The 14,332-nt window shown below is 48.3% G+C and overlaps 1 protein-coding gene across 1 annotated transcript in view; it reads left to right on the top strand.

The window, feature by feature from the left end:
* The window catches only part of FAM161B (FAM161B, centrosomal protein), a 17,414-nt gene extending 3,082 nt beyond the window's left edge, over positions 1-14,332 (top strand). Inside the window, exons 2-9 of the mRNA XM_025392034.1 lie at positions 2,007-2,326; positions 3,724-4,274; positions 5,889-6,235; positions 7,877-8,004; positions 10,278-10,442; positions 11,011-11,110; positions 12,598-12,737; positions 13,935-14,332. Coding sequence (XP_025247819.1) covers positions 2,007-2,326; positions 3,724-4,274; positions 5,889-6,235; positions 7,877-8,004; positions 10,278-10,442; positions 11,011-11,110; positions 12,598-12,737; positions 13,935-14,073 — 1,890 coding nt within the window. The 3' untranslated portion in view covers positions 14,074-14,332. The remainder of the gene's footprint in view (positions 1-2,006; positions 2,327-3,723; positions 4,275-5,888; positions 6,236-7,876; positions 8,005-10,277; positions 10,443-11,010; positions 11,111-12,597; positions 12,738-13,934) is intronic.

Here is a 14,332-nt window from a genome sequence, read left to right as displayed (position 1 = left end):
CTCGCTGTCTCCCAGGTTGGAGTACAGTGCCACGATTTCCGCTCACTGCAAGCTCCGCCTCCCGGGTTCACGCCATTCTCCTGCCTCAGCCTCCAGAGTAGCTGGGACTACAGGCGCCCGCCACCGCACCCGGCTAATTTTTTGTATTTTTAGTAGAGACAGGGTTTCACCACATTAGCCAGGATGGTCTGGATCTCCTGACCTCTTGATCCGCCTGCCTTGGCCTCCCAAAGTGCTGGGATTACAGGCATGAGCCACGGCGCCCGGCTGGTACTCCATCTTTTTATTTTTATTTTATTTTATTTATTTTATTTTATTTTTATTTTTTTTTGAGACGGAGTCTTGCTCTGTCGCCCAGGCTGGAGTGCAGTGGCCGGATCTCAGCTCACTGCAAGCTCCGCCTCCCAGGTTCTGCCTCAACCTCCCGAGTAGCTGGGACTACAGGCGTCCGCCACATCGCCCGGCTAGTTTTTTGTATTTTTTAGTAGAGACGGGGTTTCACCATGTTAGCCAGGATGGTCTCGATCTCCTGACCTCGTGATCCACCCGTCTCGGCCTCCCAAAGTGCTGGGATTACAGGCTTGAGCCACCGCGCCCGGCCACTCCATCTTTTTATAACCTCACAGTCGTTTATGGTTTTCATGGAATTTATTATCATCTTATGTTGTCTGTCTTCTCTTACTACAGTGTAGGCTTCAAGGGAGTAAGGATCTTGTTTGTCTTGTTCTCAGCCAAATGCCCAGTGCACATCAGGCACCCAGTAAATATGGTATGAATGAATGGAGTACTGAAAAAGTTAATTGTGTGTCCCGCTTCTTAGGACATTGCTCTTCCAGCCAGACCATACTGTCTCTCTTGTTAATCATCCATTCCTTTTTTTTTTTTTTTTTTTTTTTTTGAGATGGAGCTTCGCTCTTGTTACCCAGGCTGGAGTGCAGTGGTGTGATCTCATCTTACTGCCACCTCAGCCTCCCAGGTTCAAGCGATTCTCCTGCCTCAGCCTCCCCAGTAGCTGAGGTTACAGGCACCCACCACCACACCCAGCTAATTTTTGTATTTTTGTAGAAATGGGGTTTTACCATGTTGGTCTTGAACTCCTGACCTCAGGTGATCCACCTCCCTCAGCCTCCCAAAACACCGGGATTACAGGCATGAGCCACTGCTCCCGGCCATCATCCATTCCTTGACAGAGTGCAAATTAGCTAGAACATGAGGAAAGCAGAGGAGTAGAGACAAGGGAAGGGGGAGAAGGAAGATGAGCAAGAAGTAGGTACAACCCAAGTAAGGCAGAGTGCGGCCATCATCATGGGCAGGATTCCTGGAGTGCAGGGGTCAGAGTGCATGGTACAGGTGAGGTACTCTGTAAAAGCTTACTGCACTGTATGGCGTAGGGAACCAACTTCAGCTCTTCACTTCCCTCTCCATCCCTTCAGTGAAGCGCACTTCATAGACCAAGTTGTGAAATGTCTTTAGAGCAAGAAACACATCTTTTTTTTTTTTTTTTTTTTTTTTTTTTTTTTTTTTTTTTTTTTGAGACGGAGTCTTGCTCTGTCGCCCAGGCTGGAGTGCTGTGGCTGGATCTCAGCTCACTGCAAGCTCCGCCTCCCGGGTTCCCGCCATTCTCCTGCCTCAGGCTCCCGAGTAGCTGGGACTACAGGCGCCCGCCACCGCGCCCGGCTAGTTTTTTGTATTTTTTAGTAGAGACGGGGTTTCACCGTGTTCGCCAGGATGGTCTCGATCTCCTGACCTTGTGATCCGCCCGTCTCGGCCTCCCAAAGTGCTGGGATTACAGGCTTGAGCCACCGCGCCCGGCCAAGAAACACATCTTATTTTAAAAAATTCCTCCCCAAGTATTGGGATTACAGGGATGAGCCAGCGCACCTGGCAGACCCCAAATTCTCCCCAGTCCCTAATATACAGAGGCTTGTTCAAAGTGAAATTAAGTTATGATTTGAATACCTTTGAAATTATTGTTTCACTCACAGCCTATTTCTATTCTATTGTAGATATTTTCCCCCAAATCCTCCCCAGACACAGAGGCAGGAGAGGAGGTGTCTGGGGATGGGCTGGTTTTGCCCAGGGCCAGCAAACTTGACGAGTTCCTCAGCCCAGAGGAGGAGATAGATTCTACTTCTGACTCAACTGGGAGCTTTTACCAGACCTTACAGGTACTGAAGCAGAAAGGCAGACCGTGTCTGTTGGAGTCTCTCTTTCAGTCTGACCCAGAGAGTGATGAAAGCCTCTCTGAAGATGAGGAGGACCTGGAGAGTTTCTTCCAAGACAAGGGCAGGGGGAAGGTACAGGTCCAGCGCCCCCAGGCTCTGAGGTAAGGCACTGCAGCTCCACGGCTGCCTCACTCCACACCTCCACACGGGTCACATCGTGTCTCTGGGCTTCATCTTCCTCTGTAAAGCAAAGAGCACTTCTGCAAGTTGCCATTTACTGAGGCTGTAGCTCAGAATCAGCTTTTGATTCCAAACAGGTGTTCCGATTCCTCCCCAGGAATCCTAAATCACTTTGGGCAACACTTAGTCCAGTGATGCCCTGGAATTAATTAAAGGGAAGCCTTTCCTCAGGCGCAGTGGCTCACACCTGCACTCCCAGCGTTTTGGGAGGCTGAGGCAGGCAGATCACTTGAGGTCAGGAATTCGAGGCCAGCCTGGTCAACATGGTGAAACCCCGTCTCTACTAAAAATACAAAAATTAGCCACTCATCATGGTGTGTGCCTGTAATCCCAGCTACTCAGGAGACTGATGCACGAGAATCCCTTGAGCCCAGGAGATGGAGGTTGCAGTGAGCTGAGATCATGCCACTGCACTCCAGCCTGGGCGACAGAGCAAGACTCTGACTCAACAAATAAAAATAAAATAAAAAATGGGCCGGGCATCATGGTTTACGCCTGTAATTCCAGCACTTTGGGAAGCTGAGGTGGGTGGATCATGAGTTCAGGAGTTCAAGACCAGCCTGGCCAAAATGGTGAAACCCCGTCTGTACTAAAAATATAAAAAAATTAGCCGGGCGTGGTGGCAGGTGCACGTAATTGCAGCTGCTCGGGAGGCAGAGGCAGAGAATTGCTTGAACCTGGGAAGTGGAGGTCGCAGTGAGCCAAGATCACGCCCAGCTTGGGCAACAGTGCAAGACTCCATCTCAAAATAAATAAATAAATAAATATTGAAAAATAAAAAAAAATACAGGGAAGCCTTTCCTAAATACACTTTCCCTGAGAATGACAACAAAGTACCTTTATCTTGGTCAAGTCTTAGAAAGTAAATATTTAATGAGATAAAGTATACATTATCTCATTACCTTATCTCATTTAATATTTACTTTCTCCTCCAATAACCTGGTTAGTAGACATTAATTTTTGTCATTCTATGTAGGAGGAAATTGAGGTTTTAACAGAACCTTGCTCAAAGTTTGGAGCAAGATTTAAACCCAGGTCTGTCTGACTCTCAAGCTCCACTCTGCTCATTGTTCTCTCTCTCATATGAAATATTAGAGTGCAAAGTGGCAGTTTTGGGATCAATTCTGAGAAGAGACTTTCCTTTAGGGCTGCCAGGATTGTCTGTGGGAAGGTCATGGACATAGAGGCCTGTGGGGCTGTGGTGTTAGGCCAAGCAGCCAGCTGTGACCAGTGGGAAGGGAGGACTGGGGAGGAGGTCTGGAGGGAGCAGGGCCTCCTGACTGCCCTGTCCTCCACACGTGGATCTGCTTTCTTCCAGGTGTGGCTCCACAAGGCACTGCAGCTCCCTGAGCAACCTTCCCTCCAACATTCCCAGGGCTCCGACCCAGCCACCCTCAGGCTCCCGGCCTTCCTCCCAGCACAGAAGTGTCAGCTCCTGGGCATCATCCATTACTGTCCCTCGGCCATTCCGCATGACACTGCGCGAGGCCCGGAAGAAGGCCGAGTGGCTGGGCTCACCTGCCTCCTTTGAGCAGGAGAGGCAGCGGGCCCGGAGGCAGGGTGAGGAAGAGGCTGAGTGCCACAGGCAGTTCCGGGCACAGCCTGTGCCTGCACATGTCTACCTGCCCCTCTACCAAGAGATCATGGAGCGCAGCGAGGCCCGAAGGCGGGCAGGGATTCAGAAGAGGAAGGAACTGCTCCTCTCTTCTTTGAAGCCCTTCAGCTTCCTGGAGAAGGAGGAGCAACTAAAGGAAGCTGCTCGACAGAGAGACTTGGCTGCCACAGCTGAAGCCAAGATCTCCAAGCAGAAGGCCACCAGAAGGATCCCCAAGTCCATTCTGGAGCCAGCCCTTGGGGATAAACTCCAGGGTAAAGACATCCTTGCCACCTTGCTACCTCCTGCCTTGGGGTACCAATTCCACCGTAGGGATTTAGTCAGGGCCCAGGGGTTGGCCTGGCTTGGAGATTTGCTGCTTGGGTGGACCCACTAGAGGCTGCACGTTTAGTGCAGGCCATCGGGGAGGGTTAGGTCTGTCTACACAATCGGGGCCTGTATGGAGTAAGGACTGAAAGGTCCCACAGTGTCCCCAAGGCTCGTCCTGTTGACAGCTGAGTGAATGCACATGAGGGCCTCTGCACCAGCAGACGTGCAGGAATAGAGAACCAGTGAGACACCTGAGGACCAGCTTGGGCTCATGCCACCACCAGCATACTGCCCTGAGATGCTCCCCCACGGCCCCTTCATCCTGGTGAGGTGGCGTCAGTCACTGAAATTACCTGGGGGATGATTATTTACACATTTTAAAAAGTATAGCTCCAAATAAGGGGCTCAGGCTTTATTCACTTTTCAGTGGCATGTGCCGTGCTCCAGGCACTGTGCCATGGTGAACACACAGACATGGAGTTTGTAGACATGTGAGGACAACAGATAAACACAAATGCATACAAACGTGGTGAGTTATTTACAAGGATTAAAGGGGGAAGCATGGAAACGTATATCAGAGGGACCTAACCCGGGGATTGGTGAAGGAAGGGAGCAGTTAGGGAAGGTCCCCTAAGAAAGTGGGCCCTGGGGCTGAACTAAAGGAGGGGCGAAGAGGGAGGAGAAGTGGAACAGGCAGAATGTGGCATGGAGGGGAGAGAAAGTGGAGCATCTGCAAGGGCTGGAAAGGTAGAGGGCTGAGAGAAGAGGGAGTGGGAAGGGAGAGGCAGACATGGGCTAGACATGAGGAGCTTTGCAAGCCACGCTAGTGAGTCTGGACTTCATCCCAAGGGCACAGGGGAGCCACTGAGGGACTGAGGCAGGGTGACCCACGATCAGAAATCTAGTTCAGAAGGATCCTTCTGATTGCTGTGTAGATGATCCAAGAGGGCAGCAAGACTGGAGGGCTGCTGAGCCAAGAGGAAGCTATTTCACCATTCAATTGAGAAATTATGCAGCTGGTTGCAGGGATGAAGAAAAGAGGATGGACTGAAGAGAGGTTAAAGAGGAGGAAGTGACAACTTGTGACTGATGAGAGACACGGAGGAGTCAGTGATGTGGGCAGAGGGCCTGGGAAGCTGGGTGGATGGTGGGGCCTTTCTCTGAGATGGGGAAACATGGGAGAGGAGCAGGCGGCTGGCCCACTTCCTCTGCTTCATCTGTAAAGAAGCAGTCGTAGAAAGTGCTCAGTGAGTGTAGCTGGTCGCTGCTTCTTCAGCCTGACTGGCACAGGCAGTGGTGTGCTGGATGACATTTATTAACAAGCTCTCCAGAAAAAAGCAAGCAAGCTGGTTTGTAATGTTTGTTATTTTCTGTGGCATAAATACTCCTATTAAGGCCATCTGCAAGCATCGCACAGGATGTTAACGTGTCAGAATTCCCGAAAAGTTCATAGTTGCCTCCAGTACACTTATGGCTAGTGTGTAAAAGAGGGAAAGTTCTCTAACCCTGTAGGTTTCATGCCTGGTCCTTTCTTACCCATCACCATCCTGTCTCCACAGAAGCTGAGCTCTTCAGGAAAATTCGCATCCAGATGAGAGCCCTGGACATGCTCCAGATGGCCTCTTCCCCTATCGCCTCCTCTGGTAACCGGGCTAACCCCCAGCCCCGCACAGCCACCCGAACCCAGCAGGAAAAGCTTGGGTTTCTGCACACTAACTTTGGATTCCAGCCTCGGGTGAATCCCATAGTCCCTGACTATGAGGGCCTTTACAAGGCCTTCCAGAGAAAAGCAGCCAAAAGAAGAGAAACCCAAGAGGCCACTCGCAACAAGCCCTTCTTGCTGAGGACCTCCAACCTGCACCACCCTCAGCGGCCCTGCGATGCTGCCACCACCGGGGGGAGGCCGGTGAGAGCCCAGGCAGCTGTGGGAGGGTCAGGGCTAAGGCCTGAAATACAGCGTGGGGCCAGGTCTTTCTGGAAAGCACTTCTCAACGAGGGTTTCCTATCTTTTTTAAACACCAGCTCAGTTATAAACAGATTCACTTTCCTATAAACTCCAGACCACAGCCCAGCCTGGGCAACATAGAGACCCCATGTCTTCAAAACAAAACAAAACAAACATTTGCCACACGTGGTGGCATGTACCTGTAGTTCAAGCTATTCAGGAGGCTGAGGTGGGAGGACCACTTGAGCCTAGGAATTTCTGGCTGCAGTGAGCCAAGATGACGCCACCGTACTCCAGCCTAGGCAACAGAGTGAGACCCCATCTCAAAACAACAACAAAAAACAGGCCGGGCATGGTGGCTCACGCCTCTAATCCCAGCACTTGGAGAGGCTGAGGAGGGCAGATCACCTGCGGTCAGGAGTTTGAGACCAGCCTGGCCAACATGGCAAAACCCCATCTCTAATTTTGATAAAAATACAAAAATTGGCCGGGCGCGGTGGCTCAAGCCTGTAATCCCAGCACTTTGGGAGGCCGAGAGGGGCGATCACGAGGTCAGGAGATCGAGACCATCCTGGCTAACCCAGTGAAACCCCGTCTCTGCTAAAAAAAAAAATACAAAAAACTAGCCGGGCGAGATGGCGGGCGCCTGTAGTCCCAGCTACTCGGGAGGCTGAGGCAGGAGAATGGCGTAAACCCAGGAGGCGGAGCTTGCGGTGAGCTGAGATGTGGCCACTGCACTCCAGCCTGCGCGACAGAGCGAGACTCCGTCTCAAAAACAAACAAAAAAATACAAAAATTAGCTGGGTGTGGTGGCCGGTGCCTGTAATCCAAGCTACTCCAGAGGCTGAGGCAGGAGAATTGCTTGAACCTGGGAGGCGGAGGTTGCAGTGAGCTGAGATTGCACCACGGCACTCCAGCCTGGGCAACAAGAGTGAAAGTTCATCTCAAAAACAGAACAAAACAAAAACAAACCATAGGGACACTCCTCTTCCTTCCTTGCTCTAGAAGGATTTCACAGAAATAAGTCCAAGCAGGCCTGAGAGGCAAGGAGTTGGGATCAGTTGTTGATGTTCCTATACCAATTCCAAGGAACTCTTCTCATTTGACTAAAAACTTTAGGATTGATATCCAAGTCTTGGCTTGGTTACGAAACTTGAGATCTCATTATCCTTGCCTTATTCCTAGGAAAAAAAAAAGATTCTCATTTTCAGTCCTTCAATTAAATTGAATCCTAGTAAAGATAGAAAACGGCTGGGCGTGGTGGTTCACACCTGTAATCCCAGCACTTTGGGAGGCTGAGGCGGGTGGATCACCTGAGGTCAGGAATTTGAGACCAGCCTGACCAACATGGTGAAACCCTGTCTCTGCTAAAACTGCAAAAATTTAGCTGGGCGTGGTGGCTCACAACCTGTATAGTCCCAGCTACGTGGGAGGCTGAAGCAAGAGAACTGCTTGAACCAGGCAGGCGGAGGTTGCAGTGAGCCTCAATTGGCCACTGCACTCTAGCCTGGGCAAAAGAGCGAGACTAGACTCTGTCTCAAAAAACAAAAAGAAACTAATCACACATGCTGTCCCACCAATACCAGCCTTTATTTCTTCTAGGATTCCCCACAGCCACCAGCTCCACCCCTGCCAAGGAGTCGTTCTCTGAGTGGCCTTGCTTCCCTCTCTGCCAACACTCTCCCTGTGCACAACACAGATGCCACCAGGAAGAGGGAATCTGTAGTCAGGTGAGTGGTCAGGCTGCACAAGACCCATGCTCTGATTCTGGCCCCAAATGCTGGAAACCTCCCTACTGAGGGGCCTCCTTTCCTGTTATCAGAGACACCTCAAGGGGTCAAAGGGAATTTTCTGATCAGGACAGGAACAATTGCGGTTCTCCACACCTGGTGCTTGGAGAACAGCTAGCCATCATTCAGCACATATTCACAGTGGGCTTATTCTGTGCCAGGCACAGTGTTAAGGCTGGAGATCTTAGAGAACCTACAGTTTATTATCTAGTCTGAAATAGAGAAAAGCAAAGAAGCAATGGCCGTATTTTCTGAGTAGTGCAATGATTGGGGGTAGAGGGGACTGTGAGGGCACTGGGCAGCCTGGAGCAGGGGGTCTTGTCTTGTGGAATAGATGTCTAAAGTGAAACCTGAAACCTGGAGAACAAGGAAGAGTTGGCCAGACAAAGCCTGGAGAGAAGGAAGGTTCCAGACAGAACATGGATAAAAGCCCATGGATGAGAGGAAGGGAGTAACGAGGAACAAGAATTCAGAGAAGCATGCTAGCAGGTGGCTGAAGTTGCCACAAAGATGAGACATCCATTGCATAGATTTGAGATTCTCTGAGATTCAGAGTCCGTTGGGAAGATGTCAGAGTCCGTTGGGCAGCAAGAGCCTGCTTATTTTTAACTCTTCAACTCACCTAACTCTGTTATGATGTTGTTCTCGTTGAGCCAGCCCCCAGCAAGGGTTCCTCCACCAGGCTTCGGAGCTGAAGTAGGCAAGAGAGGTCATGGTGTAATGAGCAGCTTAGGCCAGGGAGAGGACTAATGTCTTACTGCCTTCCCATGGGGCATGTAGGGGAGTACTCAGAACCTACTTGGATCTTTAAGCCCCACAGCAGGGATTGTAGAAAAGTACTTACAGTCCAAGGGATACTCCTTTCTTCTTCAGACTTCAGTTAGACCTACTAAATCAGGGCTAATTGCTCAGGATCCTGAGGGCCCAAGAAGCCAGGCCTCCTGAACAAAGAGGCTGGCCCACCTATAGAAGACATCCACATCTGCTTTCCCGCCACAGGGAATCTGACATATGAGCAGATTAAATTTGCATGTCCTTCCCAGTCTGTCCATTTGAATGTAAACATCCAAATAGAAGAGTCTTGATTGATTTTCCTTTTGGAAGAATTCAGCGTATTACCTTTTAGATAACTGAACAAACTAAGTGCTACAAGTTGAAGCCAAATAGTTTGCACTGAAGGAGGCTCATTTCCAGTTCTCTCTGAATATGCAGATTTGTATTCCCAAAGAACCATGAACCCAGATACCTTCCAGCCCACTGTTTACAGCAGAGTGGTCAAGGCCAGAGGCTTGGGAGCCAAAGATCCTGGTCCAATAGGGGCTTTTCCACTGGCATGCTGGGTAGCTTTGAGCAAGTGGCTTACCTCCTTTGAGCCTCAATCACCTCCCCTATAAAAAGGGGATTTAGTATTTACCTCATAAGGCAGTTATGAGGACTACGTGAAATGTAATGGTGCTTGATTCCTAATAGGGAACTCAGTAAGTGGCAGCTATTAGTATTATTTTGGATCAATAGGTGAAGACCTATTGAGTGTTGGGCTATTTAAGTAAGGATATATATATATATTTTTTCGAGATGAAGTCTTGCTCTGTTGCCCAGGCTGGAGTGCAGTGGCGCAATCTCAGCTCACCGCAACCTCTGCCTCCCGGGTTCAGTGATTCTCCTGCCTCAGCCTCCCACGTAGCTGGGATTACAGGCACATGCCACCACACCCAGCTAATATTTTGTATTTTTAGTAGAGACGGGGCTTCACAGTATTAGCCAGATGGTCTCGATCTCCTGACCTTGTGATCTGCCCACCTCGGCCTCCCAAAGTGCTGGGATTACAGGCGTGAGCCACCGCACCCGGCTAATTTTTTTTTTTTTTGAGATGGAATCTTGCTCTGTCGCCCAGGCTGGAGTGCAGTGGTGCGATCTTGGCTCATTGCAACCTCTGCCTCCTGAGTTCAAGCAATTCTGCTGCCTCAGCCTCCCAAGTAGTTGGGATTACAGGTGCACACCACCACATCCAGCTAATTTTTGCATTTTCAGTAGAGTTGAGGTTTCACCATGTTGGCCAGGCTGGTCTTGGACTCCTGACCTCAGGTGATCCAGCTGCCTTGGCCTCCCAAAGTGCTGGAACTACAAGCATGAGCCACCACGCCTGGCCTGAGGTTGCTTTTCAGAATGCCCAGGTTGGTAATCTATACTCTCTTTCTGCCTCCTCCCTTTAGAAGTGCACTTGAAAAAAAGAACAAAGCAGATGAGAGTATTCAGTGGCTGGAGATCCACAAAAAGAAGTCTCAAGCAATGTCCAAATCTGTGACCTTGCGTGCAAAAGCCATGGATCCCCATAAAAGCCTGGAGGAAGTGTTCAAAGCAAAGCTGAAAGAAAACCGGTCAGTATCCCCTATGTGTCAAAAGGGGTGCTTGCCTTGGGATCCAGCAGACCACTGGCCTGTTGCCAGAAAATGCAAAATGGAGTTACTGGGGTAGGCAGGCTCCTGTAATCACAGCGGCGGGGCCATGATTTTCCAAGTCACATAGGAATTTACAATGTACATGGGAATTACACTGCTTAACTGGAAATGAACGGTATTCTGGATTGGAAACGATGTAGTTTTTTTGTTTTTTTGTTTTTTTTGAGACAGATCTGGCTCTGTTGCCCAGGCTGGAGTGCAGTGGTGCGATCTCCATTCACTGCAAGCTCCGCCCCCCGGGTTCACGCCATTCTCCTGCCTCAGCCTCCCGAGTAGCTGGGACTACAGGCGCCCGCCACCGCGCCCGGCTAATTTTTTTGTGTGTATTTTTAGTAGAGATGGGGTTTCACCATGTTAGCCAGGATAGTCTGGATCTCCTGACCTCGTGATCCGCCCGTCTCGGCCTCCCAAAGTGCTGGGATTACAGGCGTGAGCCACCGCGCCTGGCCTAGAAACGACGTAATTCTAAAAATCTTGCTAATTCCAGGAACAATGACCGTAAAAGAGCGAAAGAATATAAGAAAGAACTGGAAGAAATGAAGAAGCGAATACAAACAAGGCCGTATCTCTTTGAACAAGTTGCCAAGGTAAAACTAAACCATCATTTGTTTTCTTTCTGCCTTAGATAAAACGGCTCTGAGAAATTATGAAACAATTTTAATATGTGGGTATTAAACATTTCCTTGAGGCCCAGAAATTCTAATTTCATTACTACCTTATTTTCCCAAAATAAATAGTACAGTAGAGAATGCTGCTTGTGTTGATTTCATCCAAGAGTGGACTCCAAAGGCATTGGTAAAGGGATATTTCACTTCCTAGAACTTTCACTGTAGTCTAGCATTCAGAGTTCATCAGACCTCAGAGACAGGGACCATTTGGCTCTTTCTGCGCTCTGGAGCCACTGTTCACAGTGCTGGAAAGGTCTCTCTCCTCTGCCTGTGCTGCTGGCCCTGGGCCTCCCCAGTCTCTAGAGCTGTGGCACATTTATAAGTCTCCAAGGATTAGGATGCCCACAAACACCCCACTGGCTTTTTCTAGACTAAGTGGCTTTCAGGCTGGAAGCCTGAAATTTTTTTTTTTTTCTTTTATTTTGTTTGCGTGTGTGTGTGTGTTCCTTGTGGAGCAGGGCTAACCCATAGGCAGTGTACCCAAAGTATCCTGGAAGACTATCATTTTAAGATATTCTCTATAGACTTTTAGGGACATTGGACTCAGCTGAGATCTCCATAAGGATGTAAGGATGCTCTGGTTCTGCTGCATTAGGCTCTGTGAATCCTTTTCCTCTCCAGTTTCAGACAAGTTGGGGCTCCCTAGTGACCTAGTTCCAATGGTGGGGCGTTAGCTCCATCTTATAGTTAGTACATTGTCTAGGCATTTGCTGGCTTCACTTCCTCCTCCCTCCGTAAATCTTTCTCCTCTCGCACACACAAGCACACATGGTCTTGGATTTACTTAGCAACCTGCATTGTTCAAAATCTCTCATGCTTCTTTATGTTAATGTTAAGCAAGCTCACTCTTCAGATCTCAACAGATCTTTCACCTCTCTAGGAAAAATACAAAGTACTCTATGATTTTTTCTTGGAATACTTAAACAAAAAATAATAATCTCCTGGTCCACATGCAGACCATCTGTCCTTCCATTAAGAGTCTTGGTGTAGCTTATTTTTTATTTTAGTGCTCCTGATAATGCTTTGTTGCTTTAAAATCTTAGAAGGTTTTTAGTCCATCCTTTTAAATCTGGGTCTCATTTGTCTCCCAAAAGTCTAAGTCATTGCTTTTCAAAATTGTGGCTCCTAAATCAACAGTTTGGCATCTCTGGGGAGTGTCAGAAATACACAATTACGGTCCTCATCTGACACCTACCAAATGTGAAATCTGCATTTTAACAAGACCTCAGGTGATTTATATCCACATTAAAGCTCGAAAACAAGGGTTAAATAATTTTCATGCAAATCCGTGCCCCATAATAAGGGTAGTGGTGGTAGTGGCAGTATTGTAAGAATACTGATTAAGTACTTTAGAATTGTCTGGTAATTCGTAAGATAGCTACAACAGATTAATTTCCATCCCACAGGATCTAGCCAAGAAAGAAGCAGAACAATGGTATCTAGACACCCTGAAGCAGGCTGGGCTGGAGGAAGACTTTGTGAGAAACAAGGGTCAAGGCACTGGGGCTGTTCAAGAGAAGGAGACCAAAGTCAAGGATTTTCCCAGGTAACCTGAGATGTTGCTGTCATTCTGCAGCTTTCTAAATTGTCATACCCAGTAATACCACTGGGAGGAAACTTTAGAATAGCCACTGGTATTTTGAGATCATAATCCTATATTCATATAATAAGTAATCCAGAGATCCCCCTCCAAGTAACACATTTGAATTTAGACAGTGGTGCAGTTGTGAATAAAATCTGACAAATTGTGTTTCGTTTTCTTCCATTTTGAAACAGATCATTTTCCAATTCCAGTTCCAATTCCATGAGCCGAAACTATTTCTACTTTATTTTTGAAGAAAAATCATGTATATTTTGACTTCTTATAAAACTATAAAACTGTTTTTCTAGCATTCCTTAAAGGTAGCTCATTAGTATCACCTTCTCCATAACCCATTTTGATACTGAGTCAAAGGACGAAAATAGTATCTATCTCCACTATTCTCAGTTGTTTTGTATCTTAGATCCTAGCAGCCCCTACCCTAATTCCTATCTCAGTTTTATACCCCTAGAAATTTTCCTTTACATCCCATGTAAAATAATAATAATGTTGATACTTTTTTTTTTTTTTGAGATGGAGTCTTGCTCTGTTGCCAGGTTGGAGTGCAGTGGTGCAATCTTGATTCACTGCAACCTCCGCCTCCCAGGTTCAAGCGATTCTCCTGCTTCAGCCTCCCGACCCGAGTAGGTGGGACTACAGGTGCCCACCACCACGCCCAGCTATTTTTTGTATTTTTAGTAGAGATGGGGTTTCACTTTGTTGGCCAGGATGGTCTTATCTCTTGACCTCGTGATTCGCCTGCCTCGGCCTCCCAAAGTGCTGGGAGAGACCATTCTTAAACCTTACACAGTGCTTTAAGATTTTCTTTTTTCAGACTGGGCACGGTGGCTCATGCCTGTAATCCCAGCACTTTGGGAGGCTGAAGTGGGTGGATTGCTTGAGCCCAGGAGTTTGAGACCAGCCTGGACAACATGGCAACCCCCATCTCTACAAAAAGTAAAAAGAAAGAAAAATTAGCTGGGTGCAGTGGTACGTGCCTATAACCCCAGCTTCTTGGGAAGCGGAGGTGGGAGGGTTGCTTGAGCTGGGCTGTCCATGCTGCAGTGGGCCGAGATCATGCCACTGCACTCCAGCCTGGGTGAGAGTGAGACCCTGTCTGGAAAAAAAAAAATTTTTTTTTGTTTTTCGTGTTTTATTCTGCAGGTTCCAAAAAACTGCAAAATTCACCATCAGAGATCCAAAGCAGGGTTTAGAAGGATCTCTAGAACAGCCTGCAAGCCCCAGGAAAGTACTGGAGGAGCTGTCTCATCAATCACCAGAAAATCTCCTATCACTTGCTTAATCACTACACTTAAAATCTCTGCTTTTGAAAAATATTAAGCAGCTAACTTGGGTTTGAGTCAAGGCAGGAAAAACTTGGGTTTCGAGTCATGGCTACTGCTAGAAGATGGGGAAATGAAGAGTAGCAGATTAATAGGCTGGGCGCAGTGGCTCACGCCTGTAATCCCAGCACGTTGGGAGGCTGAGGCTGGCAGATCATCTGAGGTCAGGAGTTTGAGACCAGCCCAGCCAACATGGCAAAACTCTGTCTCTACTAAAAA

Source organism: Theropithecus gelada, chromosome 7b (genome assembly GCF_003255815.1).
Source record: "Theropithecus gelada isolate Dixy chromosome 7b, Tgel_1.0, whole genome shotgun sequence".
NCBI classification, from domain to species: Eukaryota; Metazoa; Chordata; class Mammalia; order Primates; family Cercopithecidae; genus Theropithecus; species Theropithecus gelada.
Note: the sequence above shows the minus strand (reverse complement) of the source record. Positions and strands in the feature narration are given on the sequence as shown.